The sequence below is a fragment of the Centrocercus urophasianus genome, unplaced genomic scaffold, assembly GCF_019232065.1.
Source record: "Centrocercus urophasianus isolate 14NV4802_14NV808 unplaced genomic scaffold, USGS_Curo_1.0 seq_9, whole genome shotgun sequence".
NCBI lineage: Eukaryota > Metazoa > Chordata > Aves > Galliformes > Phasianidae > Centrocercus > Centrocercus urophasianus.
Window position 1 is genome coordinate 9,914,306 of NW_024885532.1, and position 19,569 is coordinate 9,933,874.

General features: G+C 41.5%; 1 protein-coding gene across 1 annotated transcript in view; it reads left to right on the top strand.

Annotated features, from left to right (window-relative positions):
• Positions 1-19,569, top strand: part of TBC1D4 (TBC1 domain family member 4) — a 105,526-nt gene that overhangs the window by 50,058 nt on the left and 35,899 nt on the right. The window contains exons 2-4 of the mRNA XM_042838837.1: positions 11,455-12,051; positions 13,797-13,886; positions 18,066-18,170. Coding sequence (XP_042694771.1) covers positions 11,455-12,051; positions 13,797-13,886; positions 18,066-18,170 — 792 coding nt within the window. The remainder of the gene's footprint in view (positions 1-11,454; positions 12,052-13,796; positions 13,887-18,065; positions 18,171-19,569) is intronic.

Genomic DNA, 19,569 nt, shown 5'->3' on the forward strand with positions numbered 1-19,569 from the left:
CTTTTCTTAGTACTCGCACCTTAAAGGTAAAAGGAAATTCCTTATCTTCCGATCTGCATTTGAGGACTTGCCATAAATGGGCAAAATGCTTCACTGAGCTGTCCTTTTTTTTTTTTTTTTTTAAAAAAAAAAAAGGAAATGAATCACAGAATGGCCCGGGTTGGGAGGGACCTCAAGGGTCATGAATCTCCAACCCCCTGCCACAAGCAGGGCCACCAATATCCCCAGTTAATACTAGACCAGGCTGCCCAGGGCCCCATCCAATCTGGCCTTGAACACATCTAGGGATAGGGCATCCACAACCTTTCTGGGCAGCCTGTTCCATCACTTCATCACTCTCATACTAAAGAACCTCCTCCCTCAAAACCATTTCCCCTTGTCCTGCTGTTATCCACCCTTTGTAAGAGTTGACTCCCCTCCTGTTTGTAGGCTCCCTTTAGGTACTGAAAGGCTGCAATGAGGTCACCCTGCAGCCGCCTTTTCTCCAAGCTGAACAAGCCCAAATCCCTCAGCCTGTGTTTGTAGGGGTGCTCCAGTCCCCCGATCATCTTTGTGGCTCTCCTCTGGACCTTCTCCAAAAGCTCTCTGTCTTTCTTATACTAGGAGCTCCAGACCTGGATGCGTTGTTCCAGATGGGGCCTCACAAGAGCAGAGTAGAGGGGGACAATCACCTCCCTGTCCCTGCTGGCCACCCCTCTTCTGATGGAGCCCAGGATATCATTTGCTTTCCAAGCTGCAAGAGCACACTGCTGGCTCATGTTAAGCTTTACATCCATCAAGACCCCCCCAGGTCCTTCTCTCAAGGACTGCTCCTTCCAGTCTGTATGGATGCCTGGGATTCCTCCAGCCCAAGTGCAAAACCTTGCACTTTGTTGTGCTGAACCTCATTAGATTCACCCAGGCCCACCTTCGAAGTCCATTGAGGTCCCTCTGAATGGAATCTCTTCCTTCCACCGTGTCAACTGCACCACTCAGCTTGGTGTCATTACAGACTTGCTGAGGGTGCACTCAGTTCTGTCATTGATGTCACTGATAATGTAGGGAATGTGTTAATTGCTTGGGAAGTCCACACGACCATCTTACACAGTAAGCTCCTTTAATAATAGGGCGTTAAAAAATTTCAGAGATCTAAAGAGCGACATTGTCTTTAGTAAATCTTTCTAAAAAATGAAATGCCGAGTGAAGTTCACAGCACTGTTTTGAACTTCACATTTCTTTCCTGAATTTGTGCTTTCATACTTGAGGAAAACATGGGATGAAGCAGTGGGAAAGTTCAAGATGAATGGATGTTGCAAGCATGCTGTAAAAGGCACTCAAGGCCAGGCTGGACGTGGCTCAGGGCAACCTGGTCTAGTGGTTGGCGACCCTCCCACATAACAGGGGGGTTGAAACTAGATGATCACTGTAGTCCTTTTCAACCCAGGCCATTCTGTGATTTGTATAATCAATGAATATTGAGATGTTATCATTACAAAATAAACAAGAGAGTTAAGCAAAGCAGGTTATGATAACAAAAAGAGAATAGATAGAAAGCTTACCCGTATCCTAAGCTCACTTACAAAACTCCAGCAAAGCGGATCTCAAGACGAGATCCTTTCCCACTGGTAGCCAGCTCTTAAATAGGTCTAGGAGAGGCGGAGCCTGGCTCCACCCCTTCTGGCAGCACAGGTGAATTGCCTTCACCTGTACTCCTGTGGCTGACTCATGGCTCGCCTTGGGTGATTAATCAGAGGTTCAGGCCATGACCCAGCAGTTCCCATGCAGTGGTTCTATGACTACATCCTGAACTTGGAAACAAGCCTGAGAATACTTGTGTACGCTTACAGTATGTTACTGGTAGATTAATTGGGGCTTACTGTTTTACATGTTCTAAGGAAGAACATGCAAAACTTCAGACAGTTGTGTTTATCTGTACTGATACTTCTGCGGATTGCAAAGTATTCAAGCAGTGTGTATGTGAGCTGTCTCTGAAAGGTGGAAAAGCAGAAGTTTGATTGGCTTAAACTTAGGAACAAAATACCATATGTACCTTCCTCATGGAAAACAGTGTTCCTGTTGCACTGCCATCCATTCAGTTCTTTGATATAGCTTGGTGCAGTGCGAGCATGGAAGCATAAAAAAAAAGGCATCTGTTGTCTACTGAGGCATCCAAACAATCTTGTACCTCTTACACATTCTTTCCTGTTAAGTAACTTGATCCACCTTCTATCATTATACTGCTTATTTAAATTTGGATACTTGGCACAGAGCATCTTGTGCGCATGTCGTGCACAGAATGCGTTAGGTGATCCATGAGTTTCCAGCAGCGCATTAGCTAACATGGCAGGTTCTCCAAGTGAAAGTTGTGCAGTTTTTGTAGGCTTTTCTATCTGGTGAATGCACTGAGACCAAACAGGGCAAGTAGTTCTTGGGTTGATTTCAAGTAAGATTTATTTTGACTAATGATTTTTTTTTTTCTATTTAATTTTTATCTTGCCTATCAAAATATCTCGCTCCTTTTAGACTGGTATAATGATCTTCAGGTCTGCCTTCAGCAGGAATGTGTGGTGTCCTAAAAATGTATCATAAGTTTGAATAGCAGAGTAAAACAAGTGCATTGCTTCATAGTAATCCTTTAGAATGATCTGGGTTGAAAAGGACCACAATGATCATCTATTTTCAACCACCTTGCTACGTGCAGGGTTGCAAACCACTAGACCAGGCTGCCCAGAGCCACATCCAGTCTGGCCTTGAATGCCTCCAGGGATGGGGATTTACAACCTCCTTGAGCAATCTGTTCCAGTGTGTAGTAACAAACCTAACTGGGTTCTGAATGGAGACCTAGAAAACAGAATAGGCCAGGCAAATAGGTAAACTGTGTCTCCTGTAAGCAGAACTTTACTGAGTGTAATCCTGAAAGGGTTTTTTTGGCTTATTCATTGCGTTTTGCTTTGTGTAGGCTTTGGCATGAACAGCAGAAGTGTGGAAGCACCAGCTGCTAGGATGAGTGTCAGCTAGAAGCTTCAGAAGCTGTTTTTGGTGGCTCCTTCTTTGCCAGAGCCCATGTTCTGTCATCCTTGCTACTGGCTTTGTTTTATGTTAGCGCAGACTTGCAGCAGAATGATCCAGACTTGATGGAAGAAGTTTATTGCTGGCTGCTGAGAGTGTGACTTGATGTTCTGTAAGCTGGTTTTGGGGTTGTTTTTGTTTTTTTTTTTTTGAAGTACATACACTAAATGCAGATGGGTTGCAGAAATGCTGAGCAGTTCTGTTATTTTTTTCCTTTGCAATAGCATTTCTCTTGATTGCAAATCCTCATTTCAGTAAAACTAAAATGTTGGTAGTCCTTCAGCACTAAGTCAATTGAAGGACACAAATTCTTCTGTTCCAGTTTCTAAATATCTGACATAAAGCCCACAAATCGATTGTGTGACTGCCTACATTGAATCACTCTGAAGTTGGTCTTTTTATCTCTTTATGAGAAAGATGCATTTTTAATAGCGAGCTCTTGAGGAGCATTGTCCTCAGTGTGCGATGCAGCAGACTGCAGCAGAGGTAGGAGTGCAGAAGGTCTGTGTGATCAGTACGGTATTGCCTGGATGGGTCTAAAAGCATTTGTATCAGGGGAGCTAGCAGTTACAGCGGTTTGTTTCCTGTCTTTCTGGGTTGAGAAGAGTTATTGTTACATAGGCTTCAGCTGGCATTTGGGTGTGTTTTTATGTGAGATTAAGAACCTTTCTTCAGTGTGGAATGCCCGATATGCAGCAGGATATGATACGTGGCTTATTTGTTTCAGCCTGTGCTTTGCTGCAGCAGCTGGCTTCTCCTCTCCCATCTTGTGGCTGTGCAGCTTAACCCTATCTGAAATGGGAGTAATGTCTGTCTGATTCCTGTAAAAATTTGCTCATTTTCGTGGTTTCTAGTCAATGGATGTTGAACTTTGAATAATTAACAAAACATTGAGTATGGAATTCTGGGACAGCATTTTGCTTCTCTTTGTTCCTCTCTGCTTTCTGTTTGTTTTCAAATAAGCACAGATCACCAGTGGGACTGCAGCTATTCAAATAGAGGCAGCTCCCAGTCCCAAGCCAGGAAGCGCTTGGCCCCCGAAGCGTAACGTCTGCTGCGCTGCCAGGCTGCAAGCTGAGCAGTAGATGTGCTCAGCGCTGCCAGATGACCACCAGCCCCTGCCGAGTGTAGATCTTCTCAACTCTCACTGATAGCAGGAATCTGCTGCTGAGTGTTTGTGTTCTCTGCACCAAGGTTCGGTGACAGCTTTGCCTGAACATGCCTCTGCTCCTGAGCTGGAGCCCATGCCGTAAGGTAATTACTACATGTGGGGCATTTGCTTCTCTCCTTTCCAAGTGTGCTGGTAAGATCTGATGCTAATGGGAACCGGGTGGTGGAGTGAGAAAGGCAGAGTGGCTCTGGTGCTCTGAGTGTAATCTCCTTACTAGAACTGCTGTCATTAGGCAGCCAGAGTTATTAGGCTTATTTGTCAGATTAGTCCTTCATATTGATGGCTTTAAGCCTTGTGCTAAGAAGAGAGGCTCTGCTTTGTTCCTGAATTCCAGACAGAAATTAGTAGAGATCAGAAACAACCAGAAAAGTTGTGGCATAATGAAATCCTCTGTAGCTCTGTATGTGAAACTATCCAGCAAATGCATTTTGCTTTTTTTGTGATATTCATAGCGTTAAAATGTTGCTTTTGCTTAAAATGGAGAGTGTTAATTACTGCTGTCTGAATGAATGATGACTCTCCAGCAAAAAGGTGAGCTCCACCTTTGTTTGGTGAAGGCTGCTGTAAATTCAAAGAATGTTTATTTTTTTTAGCACTCTGACTTCTGTCACTGCTATTCAAGAAAGCGTGTGGTATCTCCATGGAGATACTCTGCCTGGAATTGTGACAAAAAAAAAAGCATGGAGGAGAACCGCTGCATGCATGATTTAGTAGACTTGATGTACTCTCTATTTTACAACTTCTAGCTATAAGTGGTAAGCACCTTATCGTTAAGTTTCCTGTTCTTTCTAAAGCAAGGTTGATAAAATTGGACGTTACTAAAGCAAAAATCTCATTGCGTGACACAAGAATTTCTAAGAAAGTTTCAGTTTGATGTTAAATATTTTCATGTGGTCTTCCTTTGCTGACTTTGTTGTTAATTAAGTCAGATGAAAGAAACTTGCATTAGAGCTGTCAGGTTAAATGATGTCCCTCCCCATCATGAAAGTACATTTCTGTATTGAACACAGTTATGCTTCCTGATGTATAGTACAACTTACTCTTACTGTATTTGTATGTACTTTGTACAGTTTATACATGAGGAAGGTGTTTGTTCTTCTTATGTAACCCACTTGCAGGTGTGGTGTGATTTAACCTGCTCATCTTCATGCAGCTGTATGCTCACTCCCCACCATTGGGATGGGGGAGAGAATTAAAATAAAAGATAAAACTCATGGGTTGATTATGAAGACAGTTTTTGGACAGAAAAGGGAGGGAAAATAATAGTAATAAAATAATAAAAATAATAATGACAGTAAAATAGTAATGATGAAAGAGTATGCAAAGCAAATGATGTGCAGTGCAATTGCTCATCATCAGCCAACCATTGCCCAGCCATTCCCTGAGCAGCAGCAACCCCCCCGAATCAGCTCCCTCAGTTTTATTGTTCAGCACAGCACCATATGGTGTAAGATATTCCTTTGGCCACTTTGGGTCTGCTGTCCTGGTTCTTTCTCCCCATCTCCTTTTGAGGATCTGAAAAGTGCTTGACTTAGTTTAGTGTAAGCACTACTTAGCAACAATCAAAAATGCTGGTGCATTATCAACATTAGTCTCATCTTAAAATGAATAAACAGCACTGTTATCAGCTACTAGGAAGAAAGTATCTCAGCTGAAACAAGAACATGTAGTCACAAAGGACAGGATTGGATGGAGACTCTGAATTGCAGAGCTGAAATCAGCAGATCTAGAATATATTAATATACTTTTTTTTTTCTTTTTTTTTTTCCCCTCCAAGTTTAAGTGCTGCAGCATTAACCTTAACTAGCTGGACAAATAGGTTAAGCACCACAGTAGTTCATAATGTTTGTATGACCAAAATTGTGGGTTGCCAAGTGCAAATGGAATAGCTTGGAGGTCCATGTGGCTGAAGTTGTTGCTTTTTTTTTAGTTTCAGCTTACCAAAGCCCTACAGTTCACTGGAAAGAGTGTAATGCCTATCACATTTTATTTCTTATGTTCAGAGCTGAATCTTATTGTAGATGGTGCAGAACTTGACTAGTGACATCCATTCCGATTTGAGCACAGCTGATGTTCCTTATTGGATCAACGCACTGAATCAGATCTAACTAGGTAGAGTGATTCATACAACTCTAGGCTATTCAAATATGCATGATAACTGATTTAGATTCCCAAGTGGCTTTTTTTCCTTAATTAGACTTATCAGATGCATCGTGTTTCCTTAGAGTGAAATATTGCCTCGTTAAAGTTGTCGTAAAGCTATTCTTACTTTCCTCTCACCTTTGGACATTTTATTTTTGTGAAACCAAGTTTTGGAGGCAATTCTCTTCGCGCTGAGGATTTTTGGTACGGGCCCTGAAGAAAGACCTCTGCTCTTTTGAGTTCTTGAGTTCTCTTGGCTCTTACACATTGCTGAACAATTGCTCTCAACTGTTAGCCTTGGATAACATCTCAATAATTCCACACAGTTACTGAGATTTAGAAGGAGTAGCTATGAACACTATTTCAAGAGTATTAAAGTTGAAGTACCACTTTTGTCTCTGGTAAATGTGTACATCTCTCAGCATCCTGGAAGGGAGCAAAGCTCATCTGAAGCCCACACATCCTTTTTGTGTGGCTGTCCTCAATTATTTTGTCCTCCACCTTGTGTTGGTAGTGGGAGACAAGCCATGTGTAAGACCTTGACTTTGTTGAGCCTTAAGAGATTCCCCTGGGCATACCTGCTTGAGCCTATGTAGGTCTCTCTGAATGGCATCCTGTCCTTTGAGAATGTTGACTGTACCACGCAGCTTGGTGTCACCTGCAAACTTGGTGAGGATGCACTCAATCCCACTGTTGATGTCACCAATGAGCATCGATCTCAGCAGCGATTCCTTAAAGATACTGCTTGTCACTGATCTCCATCCAGACACTGAGTCATTGACCACCACTCTTTGAGTATGATCTCACAACCAGTTCCTCATCCACTGAACAGTCCACCTATCAAATTCATGTCTTTCCAATTTGGGGAGAAAAATGTTATGGAGGACTGTACCAAAGGCCTTACTGAAGTCCAGGTAAATGACATTACAGAATCAGAATGGTTTGAGTCAGAAGGGAGCTTTAAAGGCCACAGGGTCCAACCTCTCCGCAATGAACAGGGACATGAGAGCTCCCATCTCTGGCTCTTCCCTTGTCCACTGCTGCAATTACATCAACATTGACTACATAGAAAACTAGGTTGGTCAGGCAGGACTTGACCTTGGTGAAGCCATAACAGATGTCCCATATCACCTCCCTCTCCTCTGTACACCTTAGCATAGGTTCCAGGAGGATCCGTTTTATGCTTCCCTGGCTCCGAGGAGAGGCTGACAGGATGGTAGTTCCCTGGGTCATCCTTTCTACCTTTTGTAAAAATGTGTGTTACAGTAATAATGTGACAGTATACTTCTCATCAAAAATCTAAGGAAATTTAATGAGTGATAAATATAGGCATGTCCTGTATTACACTTTCGGTTCCTCCTGGTTTGACAGCAACTGTCCCAGAAAAGTGCCATAGAACTATCAGCTCACACTTTTTCACCTGAGAAGCCCTCTATGACTCCCTTTGGAATGTAGTCATCTGCTTTTCTGCTTAGCAGTTTTGGGTGATGAGACCTGAGAGAATTAATTCTCCTTACAGAATTCCAGCACTCTCTCCACTGGATTTGTTAGGGCTGAAAGTATGCCTCTGCAAATACACTGCCTATCTTCCTCTGCCAGTCTCCTTGCTTGCAGTAACTTTCTTTGAAGTTTCGTGATAAAAATTCTGAATACACAAGGTAAATTGCTTGTTTAAATACTTTAAGCATTTATTTCCTTTCAGTGTAGGTGAATGAAAAAAATTGCTTAACTTTTTTTGCTCTGCTGTAACTGACTGCCAGCGTTTATGTCCAGGAAGATGTGAAGTGTCCATATTTGTTTAAATAATAAGCATCCCGTTTCTCCCCTTTAGCTGCTTAATTTCATGAGACTACTGTAGGAAAGTATTAGAAGTTTGAAACACTTCAGTAAGTTTTGGGACCGGATGGGCTTTCCTAGGGTGCTGAGGGAGTTGGCGGGGGTGCTGGCTTAGCACCTGGTTGACTAGAGAGGTTCCAGAGGATTGGAGGCTTACCGATGTGACTCCCATCTACAAGAAGGGCTGTAAGGAGGATCCAGGAAACTACAGGCCTGTCAGCCTGACGTCAATGCCAGGGAAGGTCATGGAACAAATCCTCTTGGGAGAGATCTCATGGCTCGTGCGTGACATCCACGGGATCAGGCCCAGCCAGCATGGGTTCATGAAAGGCAGGTCGTGTTTGACCAACCTCATCTCCTTCTACGACTGGGTGGCCAGACTGGTAGATGAGGGAAAGGCTGTTGATGTAGTCTACCTAGACTTCAGCAAAGCCTTTGACATGGTCTCTCACGGTATCCTTCTGCGGAAACTGGCTGCCTGTGGCCTGGACAGTTTTACCCTCGGTTGGATAAGGAACTGGCTGGAGGGCTGTGCTCAACGGGTGGTGGTCAATGGAGTGAAGTCCAGCTGGAGACCTGTTTCAAGTGGTGTCCCCCAGGGGTCGGTGCTGGGGCCCATCCTGTTTAAAATCTTCACTGACGACTTAGATGAAGGGATTGAGTGTACCCTGAGTAAGGTTGCCAATGACACCAAGCTGGGAGGTGGTGTCGATCTGCCTGAGAGTAGGGATGCCCTGCAGAGGGATCTAGATAAGCTGGAACGCTGGGCCAAGGTGAATGGGATGAGGTTTAACAAGGCCAAGTGCCGGGTCCTGCACTTTGGCCACAACAACCCCATGCAGTGCTACAGGCTTGGGGATGAGTGATTGGATGACTGTGAAGAGGAAAGGGACTTGGGGGTGTTGGTTGATGCTCGGCTGAACATGAGCCGACAGTGTGCCCAGGTGGCCAAGAGGGCCAACGGCATCCTGGCCTGCATTAGAAATAGTGTGGCCAGCAGGAGCAGGGAGGTGATCATTCCCCTGTACTCAGCACTGGTGAGGCTGCACCTTGAGTACTGTGTTCAGTTTTGGGCCCCTCACTACAAGAAAGACATTGAGGCGCTGGAACGTGTCCAGAGAAGGGCAGTGAAACTGGTGAGGGGTCTGGAGCACAAGTCTTATGAGGAGTGGCTGAGGGAGCTGGGATTGTTGAGTCTGGAGAAGAGGAGGCTCAGGGGAGACCTTATTGCACTCTACAACTTCCTGAAGGGAGGCTGTGATGAAAAAGGATCTGGCCTCTTCTCCCAGGCAAATAGTGGGACCCGTGGAAATGGCCAGAAGTTGTACCAGAGGGGGTTTAGGTTGGACATTAGGAGAAACTTTTTCTCTCAGAGGGTGGTCAGGCACTGGAATGGCTGCCCAGGGAGGTGGTAGAGTTGCCATCCCTGGCAGTGTTCAAGAGGCACCTGGATGAAGAGCTACAAGATGTGGTTTAGTAGCTTGTGGTACTGCGAATGGGAGGGTGGTTGGACTAGATGATCTTGCAGGTCGTTTCCAACCTTGCGATTCTATGATTCTATGATTTTGCATGTTTCCCTAGCCTAGTTATTCTTAATGCTACTAAACTGACTTCTAAAAATATTTTAGCAGATTCGTCCCATTAATTCACTATTTTTAATCTCCATTCTGCTTACTTATTTGTCTAACTTACTGTGCAATTTCAATATGAACTACTAATGAGCTAATATTCAAATCCAAAAAAAGTTACACAACTTTGGTGTAATTGTGATGGTGACTAGGGCTTCTTGCAAAAAGAAAAAAAGTCTGTGAGAAAAACTGTCTCTTGAAAGATGAACCAGCATGGATGCTTTGAGAGATGTCTGCCTCCAGCTGAACTGGCACAGGTTGCGGGCTAGTGCACAATGGGCAATGGTAAAGCAGTCTGCCAGTGAGAATGAATAAAGATTAAATACAGCCTACCGTCTGCACTGTATTAAGACTAACTTTTGGCCTCATTGAAAACCAAGATGATGATGATGTCTGTAAGGACAAAAGCTAAAGGTCAGTAGATCATAGAGTAATTGGATTAATTTTGCAACAAATGAAGTGGAAGGAGATTCGCGTTTGAATGCCCAATGGAGGAGGGGTGTGTAACGGGAGATGGTGATTGAGACCAAGTAATTTTCCACCATGAGTTGCAAAAGTGTTGGCATACAAGATCACTGCCTAATTAGCATGTTTCAGATTGTATCATGACTGGAATAAAGCAACCCTGTAGGAAGCAAAGTTTATTTTCTAAGTTGTGGTTTCAGAATTACATTTTCTCTTTTTATTTTTCTTTATTTCTTTTGGAAAAAAAAAATATCAAATGTTATACAAGTACTAAGAAGCTATATTAAATACAACATTCACTACTGATTGATTGCATTGGATAGGTAACCACAGAGAATTGATCTCTCTTGCAAGGAAAGTATTATAGATAGCCTCCCTGCATCTCATTGTAACTCACATCCTTCCAAATATATGTGCCATGATGCCATTTGTTATCCTTCTGGAAAAGATGAGAGCTGGTGACAAAGAGGCTGGGTTTATCCAGAGGTGGATACTGTTGAAAGAAGTAAAATCACTTGATCAGCTGTCGGTAGACTTACATGAATCTTGGTTGTTTTTCAGTGAAGGCAAAAAAAAAAAAAGGGAGGGGGATCTTGTACATTAAGTATGCTGATACCGAAGGCAGACGTTCTTTAAGGTGACTGGGATGATGGAGGTAGAACTTAAAAGACTGGGTGATACAGGGCTGAAATTAAGAACTTCTGCTACAGTGATATGCAGTTTGGCCTTATATGGATATAGTAGGAACCTGGAGGCAAAAACAGTGCAGGAGAAGAGAGATGTAAGTGTTCTGTGATGACTGAGACAACAGGAAAATGAAACATTAATACTCTCATAGGGCTGCAGAACAGAGAAGGCAGTATTAGTAAAAGGAAAAAATGAGTAGATGCAGACATCTGTCAGTGGACTTTAAGTTCATTGATTTGGTAGTTTAAAACCTTATATTCTGAAACAGATCCCTGTGAAAAATATTAGAAATTATTTGCTTTGATTCCACTTCAGAAATAGTCTGTACAGAATTTTGAATTTGCTTTTATTTTGACAGCGAAGAAGTAGTGGCACTCTATTGAATAACTCATGGGAATATTTACAGTATCAGCCATTTTTTCTTTATCTGTGCTCTCTTTTGTGCCTGCTAAAGAGACCTTTTAAACTGTCCTTTAGGTTCCTGATGTCATCAGCAGCATAAGACAAGTCTCCAAAGCAGCACTGAAAGAAGATGCCAAACCAAGTAAGGATAGTGAAGATGCTTTCTATAACTCTCAAAAATTTGAGGTCTTGTACTGTGGGAAGGTTACAGTGGCTCACAAGAAAGCTCCCTCATCATTAATTGATGATTGCATTGAGAAATTCAGCCTTCATGAGCGTCAGCGCCTGAAACTACTCAATGAACAGCGGAATAATGAGTCAAGTTTGGACTTAGCTCTGTGTGAAGGAAATGCACCAGCTTCTCCATTGGATAGTCCATTTGAGGAGCTGGAAAGTCCAAATACCCCCACAGGGCATGCTGTGATGTTTACAATTGGCAGCCAGAACAATTTGACCAACCTGGCCAGCACCCGTAGCTCCTTTCCAGAGCGAATTTTGGAGGACTCTGGCTTTGATGAGCAGCAGGAATTTCGTTCCCGGTGCAGCAGTGTCACTGCAGTTATGCAAAGAAGGGTTCATGATGCAAACCTGAAGCCACGCAGAAGACATGCAAGTGCACCCAGTCATGTTCAGCCTTCTGATTCTGAGAAGAACAGGACAATGTTGTTTCAGGTGTGTCCTAGGAGTTTGTCACTTGTCCAGTATGAAGCTGAGACAAGTCTTGTAAGATAAGTAGTATGTGTCCGGTGTGGTTTCATGATTTCTCAGAAATATTTATTCATAAATAATTGGAATAAAAGCAACTGGGTTTTAAGGCAATCAGCACAATTCACGAGCCCAGATAGATTCTTAAAGAAAAAGAAACTATCTGTGCTCAACAAAAGCTGAGTTTCTGAGGACAGATTTGAGTATTTCATATGTAATTCTGGTTGAGATTTGATGAGATGCTGGTGAGATCTGGGGCTCAGTTGAAAAAAAAAGTATTTTATTCAAAAAGATAATCCGTGACAATTTCATTATGAATATATCCTGTTTTGTTGTCACTGTTCAATTAAAAAGAAGCTCCTATGTTTGCAGCCATATGCTTGAGCCAGCTCCTTTATGATAAATTGTGCTGATGTTAAACTTGTCGTTCCCAGATAAGTAATATTTCTACTTGCACTGAGGCCTTCTTGTTTCCAGCCTCTGTACAACCAGTGAATGTACAGATGTTATAGTTATGAGGTATATCAGAGAGCTTGTCTACATAGCTATTACACCAAAGCAGAAAAGATAGGATGCTTACCCGTATCCTGGGCTCACTTACAAAACTCCAGCAGAGCAGATCTCCAGAAGAGATCCTTTCCCACTGGTAGACAGCTCTTAAGTAGGTCTAGGAGATGTGGAGCCAGGCTCCACCCCTTCCAGCAACACAAGTGAATTGCCTTCACCTGTGCTCCTGTGGCTGACTCATTACTCGCCTTACGTGATCAATCAGAGGTTCAGGCCATGACCCAGCAGTTCCCATACAGCCTCACATCCTTTCTTCTGTTGCCTGAAGTGCGTTTGACATCTTCTGTGCGTGTATTGAGAAAACAGAAGGACACTTAAGGGAGGTGAGCCATAAAATGAAAGCAAATAAATTTTGAGCCTTAAAATAACAGGGAGCTACATGCTTGGTTTTTTGTCTTTCTGTTTGCATTTAAGATCATTCTTGCCTTTATTCTCTCAGGTAAGTTCTAACTGAAGTGAGAATGTATTGCCCTTTGGTCCATGACTGTCACTAGTAATGAAAAGGATTTAGTTGCAAAATCCCCTAAGCTCTATGGAGAAAGTTCTGTATGCTTGAGGAGTGGTTTGGGAAAACTGAAAGATAACTAGCTGCGGAACCTCTACTTTTTAATTCATAATTAGTATAAAACCTGAAAGAATCACTAAGGTTAGCATAGTATCTCAGTTGATCTGTGGAACTGTTGTGGTGCTGGTGGTTTTGAGGTTCTAGCTTACGATTTTTTATTTTCCTTTTTAAGTCAAACCATCCACAGATTGTGTAGTTCTGCTGTTTTCTTTACTGGATCTTATCATTTAGCCACATTGTATCAAAGATCTTAATAATCTGCCAAATATGTGATCTTTTGTCCAAAATAACTCAAAATGAAAAAGTCCACCCTCCACAGCTATCTTCTTTCTAAATCTTTTTTCTATTGAATGGAGTGTTTTGTTTTTGCTGAAATACTATTAGCCAATATAGGCTTAATTATGGCAACGTTACTCCTACTGGGTGAGCCAGTATGCTGAAGGTGCTGTGTGAAATAGAAAGAGGTAGATTTTTGACATTTTTCTTGCTATTAGCACTGTGCCTCCAAGGCAGTCATAAACTAGACTTTCTTGTTCTTTCTGTTTTTTTTGTTTGTTTTTTGTTTGTTTTTTTTTCCAAGGTTGGAAGATTTGAAGTTAACCTCATCAGTCCAGACACCAAATCAGTTGTGCTTGAAAAGAATTTTAAAGATATCTCTTCATGTTCTCAGGTAAGCTTTAATGGGAAGCAACGTATAGGTTATTAGAAAAAAAGGGCGAATGGTTTTAAACTGTGATGGGAGGTTTAGGGTTGGGGTTATTAGGAGGAAGTATTTCACACAGGGTGGTGATGCACTGGAACAGGTTGCCCAATGAGGCCGTGGATGCCCCATCCCTGGAGGCATTCAAGGCCAAGCTGGATGTGGCTCTGGGCAGCCTGTTCTAGTGGTTGACAGGCCTGCACATAGCAGGGGGGTTGAAACGAGATGATCATTGTGGTCCTTTTCAGCCCAGGCCATTCTGTGAAAAAGAATTGATCTGTTCTTAGCTTGGTTGCCTTACTAGCTAACAGAAAACTGAAAAAATAAGTTGTTTTTTTTTTTCCTCAGAATTCTGTGCTGTTCTCCTTTATTCAGTCTCAAAGGCCACTTTTAAAAAGTTTATCCCATCTGTCTAAATTAGATTTTGAGAGGTTGTGATGAATGTGTATATTGACTCTGCACAAAGTTGACTGGAAAATGTCATTGACTTCTTTGGGGAAGAATATATCCAGCTGCAATGGCTGGGTATTAAATTGCGATTGCTTCATAAACAGTTGCAGCAGACGAAGTAGTGATTTTCCTTTACAGTACTGAGAGCTGTTATTTAAGTCAGGGACTACACTTGTCTGGTAGCAGTAATGAGTAGATTCTGCAAAAAAAAAAAAAAAAAACAACCCGACAACACAGAAATACAGAAATGATGAACACAGAATAATCAGCATGAGCTGCAGTAGTGGTAACTTTCATCACTGGTCAGAAAGCCAAGTATAAACTGTTCTGCTTTGGAAGAACATTGGATTTAATTTTGGAAGCAGCTTAATATCCATTCAGGATGCTCTGAGAGTGCTGTTTCTGAGTAGCTGATCTCCTGAAAGCCTCTGGAGTGAAGGGAGAAGCACATCAGATCAGCCTTTCAGAAAAACAGATCACCTGCATCATTTCTTCTAGAGATATGGTAATAGGTGAACCTAGCTTTCTCCAGCTTGTAAATGTGTCTTATGAAAAGTGGATCATGGAGACTGAGGGATTTGTTGTCCTATCTTGCTGTTGTTCAACAGCTGTTACTTGTGATGCTTTGTCTTTTGAAGCCTTTTTTAAAATTACCTTCTCCCATGCACGTGCATTATTTCAGGCCACCTTAAACGCTGTTATTCTAGTTTGAAGTATGCTTTCTGGCATACTCTAGGCCTGCATTGCACCCCTCATTTTAATGCTAATTAGAAATCTGCTCTTGTATGGCTGTACTACTAGTGTTCATATGAATTAAGAACTTTTCACTTCTTGAAAATCAAAGGGGCATTAGACTGCCCAGAGGTCGAGGCTTTTAGGTGGTGGAGTCTGTCTACAGCTAGTAGTGGAAAAATGCATGTGCAAATATAGAGTGGAACAATATAATCAGGCAGTTATTTATTAATAACTGTACAGTAAATATAGATAAAATATTCTTAAAGCAGTGTTACAGAAAGCAGAGTTGGTAGATGGTTTGACTCTTTCTTCCATCTGACTGCCAAACTGAGTGGTGTACTGAGCTGAATAAAAGTGATGGTTATTATGTACTGGATTCTGGTGTTGTATATACGTACCTAAAATGGGCAAACAGAACTCTTTTAGACATGGACAACTTTTGTTCTGCTGACTTCAAAGAATCATATTTCAAACTGAGGGACATGGTTAGTGGACGTGGTGGTTGATGGATTGATGGTTGGATTAGATCTTGGTGGTCTTTTCCAAATTTAATGATTCTATGGTGGAGACAAGCAAGACCACTGCAGACCTCTGACATCTTGCTTTTCCTTCAGTAAAATAATTGTATATAGTCAATAATGTCAGGTAATGCTGCATATTGGGTTTTGGAAGTGGAGGATTTTGCTGTCATTTGGAGAAATGTTTTTGTCATTTTGTGTGCCTGAATAACTTACAGACTGGTAATACTATGGGTTTCTCAATTAATGCAAAAAATACTTTAGAGAAGCCAGTTGTTTTTTTTTTTTTTTCCCTATGTTCAGTAGATATGAAATATGTAATTTGTCCAAGTAAGGGTTTGCTTGCATAAAGATAATCAGTATTTCTTTCAAGAACTCTGCTAGCCACAGGGCTTCTCTGTTGTGGATTTACAGGGAAGTGATTTACTATGTGATGTGAGACTGCAGCTTATTAATGTTTGTTCTCCGAGCTTTGAAAACAATAAAAAAGATGTTCTTTTCAGCTTGCATTCTGGATTCTCTTAGTCTGGTGTAATAAAGCTGTTTTATTCTGTAGTTTGAGTATGGTTGATTGGCTACGTTTAGTTCATTATCTGCACTTTTCATAATTGTCAAATCAGCAGATAAAATGGACAGGAGATCCCTGTGTGTGCACTGTCAGGCAGTTGAAGAAGTTTCCTTGTTTCAGCTTTCCTGATCTTGAGAGAACTGAGAAAAATGAGAAAGGTGTGTGTGATTTGGCATTCTGAGTCAGACTATTCTTGAAGAAAAGTGGTGGAGGAACATATTGTACTGTTTATGCTTTGGTGCAAGTGTCATGTCCTTCTCCCCCACGCATGTTCTCTTGCAGAGCCTGACAAATCTGACAGCAGTAGGCTTGTCCAGGCATGGTCAGCAATGAGGGAACTGGCATCTTTCTGATACACTTCAAGTAAACACAACTTCCTTGCAAAACAAAGCAACCTTTTGCTGTTATATCAATTAAAATGTGTGTATCCATCTGTTTTTTTTTTTTTTGTTTTTTTTTTTAAATTATTCTTCTGTAGATATCGTGTGTTACATGAAAATGGATTCAGTTAAGTCAGAATTGGTGTGGACTGTGGTAAAATAATGGAAGTTGCACCCTCTTAGAAAATCTCTGCACTTAAGTTTCTCTTAAGTGGCACAAATGTAACCTCTGGAATTTTGTTTTTAGTTTTAAAATCTGCTGGGATTAGCAACAATATGTTCAGTCTGTCACGTAGTGTGTTACCAGTTTTGTCTGGAGTGTTCTCTGTAGGGACAGACAAGTTGTTTGGCCTCCTCCCCTCTTCTATGACATAGGTGTTTTCTTTGGAGATGGATCCAAGCAACCAAGTTCTGCTTTCTGATGTATTTGAACTTGAGAGATTAAGCTTTCTTCTGGAGAGAATCTGCTATTACCATACTTAGATGATAAAAACATTGGCAAGAGCTTTAACAATAGTGAGTCATGTTCCATGAATTGAGACTGTGAATATCGTGCTTCTTAGGAAGCAGCTGTCTTTGATCTTCTCTGTGCTGTTTTTAGCAAGGCAGCATTCCCTCTCAAGCAGTTAGAATAGTATCTTGAAATAAAACATCAGTAGTAATGCGTAGGAATTCATGAAACTTCTAGTTTGTAACTGTCTAAAAACATAATTTATTTAAGAATCCAGTTGGAATTCTACATGCCTTTGCTCATTTCCTGTTCCTTTTTGTGTTGTTCAGTCTTTACGGGAAAAGAGAAGATCTGTTGCTACTTTGATGCTACTCCAGTCCCATGTTCTAGTGTGGGCTTAGTGCATGCAGCCTTCACTGTAGGGACTGTTCCAAACACAGAATCTCACAAAATCACAGAATGGCCTGGGTTGGAAGGGAGCTCAAGGATCGTGATCTCCAACACCCCTGCCACATTTAATACTAGACCAGCCTGCCCAGGGCCCCATCCAACTTGGCCTTGGACACCTCCAGGGATGGGGCATCCACAATCTCTCTAGACAGCCTGTTCCAGCACCTCACCACTCTCACAGTAAAGAACTTCCTCCTGATATCCAGCCTAAATCTTCCCTCCCTCAACTTAAAACAACTTCCCCTTGTCCTGCTGTTCTCTACGGCCTTGAACTGCTTTGTTGTCTTCCCTGAATATCTATTCTCCTCAAGGAATACATTCAGGTCCAGATCTATTGTTTTGTAACTACAGCTTTATGTAATTTCTTAATCCAAAAAAGAAAAAATAAATAAAAATTAACTGTTGAATTTGTACAATAGATCATTAGAAGGATGTATTTATAGTTTCTCAAATTTTTGTGTTGATTAGTATTGGAGTCCGGTGACTAGTTTTGATTTCACTTTGAAAACTAAACATGTTTCTAAAGTAGTTCACTAATGCTGATTTTTAAACTATTTTAAACGCAATATTTTTTCATTAAAAAACCCTCTTTTTTAGGGTATAAAACACGTTGATCACTTTGGCTTCATTTGCCGGGAATCTGTTGAACCTGCTTTAAGCCAGTATGTTTGCTACGTGTTTCAGTGTGCAAGTGAGTCTCTGGTGAGTATTTATAAACGATCCCAACATCTCCATCAGATTGTGTCTAAAACATTTCTGAAACCGTGGCAATCTCTGTTCTACTCTGTAAAGTAAGCCTCAGTGGTCATGTCTCACACCTCTGCACCTCAGTTGTGAATTTGAAACTAAGATACAGGAAGCACACACATTCTGTCCTATAGACTTATGCTGCTGCTCTGCTGATGTAGATGTCAGTAACAAATAGAAAAAATAGAAAAAGTCCAGGGTTCTTACATTTAAGCTGCAAGCATGTTTGGTCTCTGTGTTTGTAACTCTTGCATTTCTAATTGTTGAGACGCTTGGTTCCCTATTAATCATACAATTACTTGTTTTGAATCAGTAACAAAGCTGATGATAAAACCCAAGCAGATTTTTCAAGATAGTATTTCTACAACCTGTTTTTGCATGTGGCTTCTGTGTTTTTTCTATATTCTGTTTTGCTCCTCAGGAGAGAAAAATAACAGCATCTAATCAAAGAGGCAGAAAACCTGAATTCACACATGGTATGTGTGCAACTAAAAAATCCAATAAAAATTTCATAAAGGGTGTATTTGTTGGCTGAGCTACCTGGTGCCAGTGATTTAAGTGATAGAGGTAACTGCTTCATGTGAGACTTATGAGATCAATGGAATCTCTGTTCTGACTTGAAATGCTAAGCGACTTATTGATAAATCTGACAATGCATAATTTGGTTCAGAGGCGCTTAAATTTTGTGGTCTGTGAAGAAACAAAATATCTGTGAATCCTTCTACATGGTCAAATACTGTTTTGCATGTGAATGTCCACATTGCAATATGAAGTGGACATTCCCAATCTACCTTCGAAGGCAATCCCTTGGACATCAGCAGCAGTTTGACTTTGGCAGTGTAGAGCTGCAAAACGTTGTGTTTTCCAAATTCGGTGCTGTCAGGCAGGCTGTGTTAGTTGACTTTTCATTGGCTCTAAACCTAGTTACAGTTCCATGATTTTGGTGTAGTCAGAATCTGTGTGCTTAGTACTGTTCTGTTTATCTTTCATTTGAGGCATCTTTGCTAGCTTACTCTTAGCAGTTATGTGTTGGCATTATGAGGTGGACATTCATTTTACCACAGCCTGCATTATTGCTAAAGAGAGCACTTAGGAAATGCTGTCCGTGCTTAAGATTCTTTTTAAAGAAGTAAATGGGTACAACCTAAAATATTGTCTTCAATCTTATTTCCTGCTGATGCAAAGGCATGGATAAACAGCTTTTAATAAGGATTGTGTTAGCCTCAAATACAAACAGGGTGACTCAAGTGGTGGCCAGTCTAATGGTCTTTTGATCTGGAGTAAAGTGAATGTGGGGGAAGATCCTGTCTGCTAGCAGGGTTAGGTCTGTGGGGCTTTGTGCTGAAGGGTGAGT